The sequence below is a fragment of the Nestor notabilis genome, unplaced genomic scaffold (genome assembly GCF_000696875.1).
Source record: "Nestor notabilis isolate BGI_N333 unplaced genomic scaffold, ASM69687v1 scaffold16986, whole genome shotgun sequence".
In the NCBI taxonomy this organism is placed as follows: Eukaryota; Metazoa; Chordata; class Aves; order Psittaciformes; family Psittacidae; genus Nestor; species Nestor notabilis.
Genome location: NW_009933481.1, coordinates 77,392 through 84,095, shown reverse-complemented (window position 1 = coordinate 84,095; position 6,704 = coordinate 77,392). Strand labels below are relative to the sequence as shown.

The 6,704-nt window shown below is 50.3% G+C and overlaps 1 protein-coding gene across 1 annotated transcript in view; it reads right to left on the bottom strand.

The window, feature by feature from the left end:
• Nucleotides 1-6,204: 6,204 nt before the first annotated feature.
• Nucleotides 6,205-6,704, bottom strand: part of LOC104407582 (chromosome unknown open reading frame, human C10orf12) — a 6,246-nt gene continuing 5,746 nt past the window's right edge. The window contains exon 5 of the mRNA XM_010016903.1: nucleotides 6,205-6,700. Within this exon, the coding sequence (XP_010015205.1) occupies nucleotides 6,205-6,700 (496 nt within the window). The remainder of the gene's footprint in view (nucleotides 6,701-6,704) is intronic.

Genomic DNA, 6,704 nt, shown 5'->3' with positions numbered 1-6,704 from the left:
CCACCCACCCCAACCCCTCCCATCCCATCCCCCCACACACAATAGCCAGCCCTTTGGTTGCGGCACGCTGGGCAATACAGCCCCACCAACCAACACACCAGTCAGAACAAGCACATGTGGAAAGCCAATAACCCAAACCGAACACCACCACCACCCCCACCCACCCCAACCCCTCCCATCCCATCCCCCCACACACAATAGCCAGCCCTTTGGTTGCGGCACGCTGGGCAATACAGCCCCACCAACCAACACACCAGTCCGAACAAGAACCTGTGGAAAGCCCATGAAATAAATATCTTTAAAAAACTATTTACAATATTAGATCTGTGAGCAATGAAGTGAGAGAAAAATGCTTTATTCCTGCCCCCCAAAAAAGCTTAAAAAGTAGGTTAGCATCCTGCCGCCTAGCACAACACTATCTTACATGGCACCTACACATAATATATATTCACATTTCATTTTAAAATTAGGTACTCTTACAAACAGACTTAGAAAACATTGGCTAGCAACGCAGCCCGAGGGACCCACGCCACGAACACCGGCCGGCTGCATCCCAGCTCCTCCGGCTGCCCCCAAGCTGCCAACGTGCCCTGAATCGAAACCACCAGCTGCCCCCCCGCTGCCCTTCAGGGAGAGCGGGGAAGTGCTCGTGAAGGAGAGGGCTTGTCCACGGGGAGGGGAGGAGGAAGGACGGGGACTGTGATTTCTGCTAAGCCTAGGGGTGAGCTTAATACAAACAAGAACTCCTGAGAACATCTTAGAACAGATGGATTCATTTCACAACCACCAAGCTAAAGGATGGGTCAAATGGACTCTACAACACACAGGGAGAGAAGAGGGAATGCGCGCAATGTGGGGACATCGTAGCCTTGTGGTTTGCTCACAAAACCTACTACTACAAGGAAAGCTGCAGTGGCCTTCCCTGGCAGGAGGGAGCCTGCCTCCGCCTTGCTCCCACGACATCCGGGCATACAGCCTGGGAATGTGGACCCGAGGATGCCTTGTCTGGGGCTCAGCCCTTTTCCCCCGGCACAAACGCTGGCAGTGGAAAGGTGGGAGCACCTCCCTGCTGCCCCAAGGCACTGCCATGCCTACAGGAGGCTAGGAAACATGGCTTTCCCAGTAGCCTTCAACTGGGAATGCAGTTAGGTTGAAAGAATATGAGCTGGAGAGAGAAACTGTCCATTAGCAAGACCTAAAAACAGGGCAGCGGTACATCTGTGTCCTTCTGAGATTACATCTCTATTTCCTAGAATGTTACTAGAGGCTGGAAGAGCTTCTGGGAACACCGGCATTTCCAGAGGCACCATGTGAGCAGCTGGGACACGGGCCTGCCTGGAACTTTGCTCATCTGCACACCAGCAAAAAGAGACTTGGCCAGCTCACCAGCCTGCTCAGTTCAGTGCCACATAGCTTTTCCCAGCATGGCAGGGACAGGGACACAGCGAGCAGTGGGGGGAAGTTTATCCCACTCTCCCATCGCATGGATAATGATCAGCAATGTGGCAGAAAGTTTGCTGCAAGCATCAGCACCGGCTAGCTAGGTCTTTGGAGAAGGTTTGCTGCAAATGCATTTCACTGATGTGTTGGCAGCTGAACACAGAAACACCACTGCACACAGCAACCATGAGCAAAGCTGGCCTCATGAGTGATGAATATAAACATGTGCACACCTTGGATATACTGCATGTAGCTCATCAGCAGAGAAACCCATTCCAGGGCTAGCACTGCTAGACAAGAACCTAACAGTGAAAGGCAGAAGGAACCATCCTGGGAATAAACTGCTCTTGCTGCAGCCCTCAAGCTCAACGGACAAACCTTGACTCTGAGCTCACAAAACCAGCCCCTCGCAGAGGTTAGGTAAGATGGGTGGCTCCTGACCATGTGAAGTGTGAAGACATGGAGCTGCCTATGAGAAGGTGAGAGGGGAAAGGGTAACCATGCAAGATGGTTATGAGAGAGGGGGGCTGGCAGCAAAGGGATAGTAAGGACATGAGTGGAGGTGCAGAGCTAAGGAGATGCTGTTCCTAGTACATGCACCAGGGAGCTGGGATAAAGACTAGTTTCCAGAATAGGATGAGAAAGTGGCCACCAAGGAAAGCCAAAGTAATAGAAAGAGCAGAAATCTCTTTTGTGGGACACAGCCCTTGTGCTGAAATCCGGAGCTGAATAAGCAGAGCAGGAAGATGCAGGGTGGCCCAGAGAAGAGGAGCGCAATGAGGCTGCAGAGCTGAGGATGGCACTGTGGTAGTGCCAGTGGGCAGCTCCGCACCGTAGCAAACGGAAACGCACTCGATGCCCGTGTGGAATAAGGTGATAAATTGTGTTGCTTATTTCCTTCCATTCATTGAGATCATCTGCAGGTCCCTGTGCATCCCTCGCATTGTGTAGAAGCTGCATCTATTGGAAAAAGGCTGCTCTAAAGCAGGGGCTGTGCCTCAGCCTCACACCTCACCACTGCCTCGCAAACAGAGCAAACAGAAATGAGCAGTGCATGTCCCAAGGCATTAACAAAGAGCAACAGGTTATATATATGGTAGTACCTCTACTAATTTTTGTGTGTTTTGTGTACTGTTCTAGCTGAAACATGGCTGCATGAAGAGAGAAAACTAGGAAGTAGACAGAGAAGAGACTAACGCAACATTAGGACTGATTGGGAAAAAAAATAAAAGAAGAAAAAAATCAAACATCTGAGCACTGATAAAGAAACTGGAGCTACCCAGGCAGTAGTATTCTGCCAGGCAGTCACCTCACATGCAGACCCTTTCATTTGCTAGCAAATTGCAGCATTGCTCCTTCCTGCCCCAAAATAAAGCACTCACAAAAGCAAGTGCAAAGCACACTAAAAGCAGGTCTTATAGTCTGCAAGACCTGGCAGCTACTATTGGTGTCAGGTGAAGAATGTGCACAGGAGAGGCAGAAGGGCCAGGACAGCATCTCCAGGAGCAGTGACAGCAAGGAAAGGAGCCTGGAAAGGAGCTGGGGCTTTTTCTCAGAGCAGAAAGCCTCAAGGCTTTTCTAGAGATGACAATCACCCCTGGGGCAACTCGAAGGATTGCAGTGATCTGTAATTCAGAAAACTTGTACAAATGTACCAATACTCCCACTTGGAGAGGTCATGCCTGAGTGCTTGCTGCAGCAATTCAGCCCTAGCTGATGGCTTCACCCTACCCATCTTTGGCAAACAAGCCTGCTCTCCATAAAACCTACCTGCACAAGTTAAAGCTGCAAGCACTTTCAGTCTCAGGCCATGTCGCCTGCACACTTCCTAGCATGGCCACACCAATGTCACTCCCTCCTGGAGCCCTGCAACTCCCTGCCTTCAGCATGGGAAATCTCCATTCAACCAAGCCAAAACACAGCAATACAAGAGAAAACTGTAGACTGAGACTGGAAGTTCAAAGGGGTGGAAGGAATATGGTTTTCCTTTTAGCATCTCTGATTTTCCATATAACAGATTCTAGCCATTCGTCTCTGGAGCTGATGCCTGGCAGGGACACTGCCGGGAAGCTTGGCATACTGCTCCTGCCACCACCTAAGCCAAGTAGCACACACTGAACTGGGACAGACACCCAGATGCTGCTGTGCTCCCAACACCAGTGTGATGCCTGCAATCACCCAGTCTTGCCACGCTCAAGCCAAGGAGCGCAGGGGAAGGCCCAGCACACAGGAAGGCAGCCAAGAGGCTGAGGCAGCAGCATCCCATCTGAAAAACTTCTCTCCACTTGCTTTCTCAAGGATTTTATCCTAATGAGGTTCCCTCTTCCAGAAGCACATGGAGGGCAGGACAGCCTGCATTTACCAGCAGCTAAAAGCTGAAAGAGTAAGAGAGAAGGAAAGCCCCTAGCCACACTTTGTGCATGGTACCCAGCATGGCTCTGCAAACACAGCCCAGCATAGGTGCTTCAGGAGTGATATGAAAAGACAGGGAAAAGAGGGTTTGCTGCAAGGGAATGGCACGAGGATCAGAGGTAAGAGGGGTGCTTGCATACATGACTAGCCCAAGGCAAGGAGGGGAAATTCCAGGCCCACATGCCTGCAGAGGCTGCCCCAGCCAGAGGTTAGAGGAGGACCAAAAGAACAGATGGAGAAGTAAGAGGGAAAGACAACCTGTAAGAAAGGTACAGGTCAGCCATTTAACTGCCATCAGTGCCCTGCTGCCTCACACCACTCCTAAAATGCTTTTGAATCTTTTCTGATGGAATGTTTGACATATTTAATGCATGCAGTAAAAATTAAAATAATAGATAACTTCATAGTAATCTGTACAGGGACTGACAGGGTAGATTTAATCACTGCCTAGCTGTTCAGAGAGTTAACTTATTCTAGCATGATTCAAAGGAAAGGTAAAGGATTTTATGGGTTTTTCTTTTACATCAGCCATTTCATAGTAAGAAGAAAATGTGCTGCAGCCTTGTTTGTGTCAGCGCTGGGGGAAGGGAATACCTGCAAGACAGCAAGAGGTGCTCTGCAAAGGACGTGCAAATCTCAAACGCCTGGTTTCATCCTCTATACTGAACAGGTACAATGAAACATTTAAAAGATGATTATCTGCTCTCCACCTCAAATTATGGGCTTTAGGATCTGCAGTTCAATGCCAACTGTGACAAACAATTCCCGTTGGCAGCCGAGCCCTCTTTAGCCTCTGCCCCCAGAGCAGGCGTCTCCTGAATGCATGGCCTGCACCAGAGCCCTGCTGAGCAAGGACCTGCAAGTGGCTGTTAAAGGTCAGGCCACTCCAGAGCGTGGGGTGCCCCCTCCAGCACTGCTGCTCCCTGCATGGGAGTAGGCTTGCATCAGGATCTATACAAACAAGCTTTATGAAGCCACTGAGATGCAATGGCTGAGCAGGGTCCTTGCCCTGAGCACAGACCCCAGCAGTCACTTCTCAGCCACTGATAGTCTTTGCCCAGCAGACCCACCACAGCCGCATGCTGTGTGTACTTGTAACAGGTCTTTCTCAGAGGCGCTAGGCACTGTGACCCTGCTCTGCCACTGCTGACCCCCCACTGGCTTTGAAACGTGATGCAGTGGCTTAAAGAGGAGACCTGCAAAGGTGTCGTGCAGGGCAGAAGCTTTCAGACTCCACAGCACCAGACGCAAGTAAGGACAAGCCAACTGCATCTTGCTAGTAAAGGGACAAAATGCAAATTACAGTAAAAAATAGATTTAAGTCAGTCCCTTATCCCAGCCCTATTCCAACTGCAAATTCTGGCTTAGGAGGACACTAGGTAAGATGTGCACAAAAGCACAGGGTGAGGGTCGGGGCTCCTCTTCTGCAGAGCACCAACATCAGAAGGAGCTTGGGCATGTCAAAAGGGAGAGATTAAACCTTTAGCCAAGCACTGCGGAAACTGCTTTGCCATCAGAGACCACAGAAATCACCATGAGGGCAGCAAAATAGGCCTGTCCAAATGCAGGGCATGGCATGACTGATTCATCCCTGAAGCCAGCAAGAAATAAAGACGGATACAGTCCAGTGTGCCCACCTGGCAGCAGTGGATGCAGAAACCTGGTACCCAGAGCCCCTGCAGCGTGTCCCCTGCTGCCTGAGCAGGACACCCACCCCATGGGCTGTGCCATGGCGGGGTGAGGCAGCCATCAGCAGTATACACACCAGTAGCAGGTATCGGTATGGGACACCAGCAGCTGCTACTAACAAACTGAAAAAGGACAGATTCGCCTTTCTCTCCCTCAGTGATGAAAAATGGTTTTGGTTTTGCTTTAAATGCCACTAAGAAGACAGACAAGAGGAGGACTCTGAAGGAAAGGGAAATGTTTGCGTGCACCCAAAGACTGTGAAAGCTACTTCATGTGCACGGTGGTGGTTTTCTTTCTGCTACAGTACAAGTGCTTGTGCCTCAAGTATAAAACGCAAGCCTCCAAATCACACAGACGAGCTTCTTATTTTTATTTTTAAAGTGATAAATAAGGCACTGTACTTTTAACTAAAACTGCCTGGTTCCGAGTTTAAAAAAACTCAAGGAACGTTCAAACTGTAGAAACTTCCTTCTGAACAGCAGAGCCAGACAGGCCAACCTCTTCTCTGCCCAAGACACATCTGCCGATGCCTAAAATCACGGGCGTTATCCTTTAGCTGCGGATTTTTAAAGGCTTGCTACAGCTTATAAAAGCAGCTTTAGTTAATGCATGGTAAAGGGTTACTACTGTACATTGGGTTTGTACATGGCTACCGGTTCTTTGCTATTTCGGGTCCAGTCGCGAGCGTTTGCTGTGCGAACAGTCCACTTTTGCCCTCAGCTTTCTCTTGCCCTGCGACCCGGTGCTCTCCTGCATCTTCTTCATGGACCTTGTCAGGGTCTTCCCACTGCTGGGCTTCTTGTTGGCCATCTTCTGTGACCGTGTGGAGGACTCCCCCAGGGGCTTCTGCTTCGGGGACTTGGTGAGCTCCTCATGGCCAGGGAGCAGCACAGCCCGTCTGCTCGTGTTCTCCTTGCCCTTCCGCATGGGGAGCCGCACCTTCTCCAGCTGCCTTTTTGGGGGTCTCTTCTCTTTCAAAGTCATTTTTCTAGCCAGCTTATTGCTCTTCTCCATGGCAGCCTGCTTTCGGGTGGCAGGAGCTTTCGTGCTCACCTCCGAATGCTTTATTTTACTGGCCTTCTTGGCAGGCAACTTGTCCTTGGTGGAGGAGCCAGACCGCTCCTGTGTGCTTCCACTCTCCTTCAGCGTCCTCTTCTTCCTGC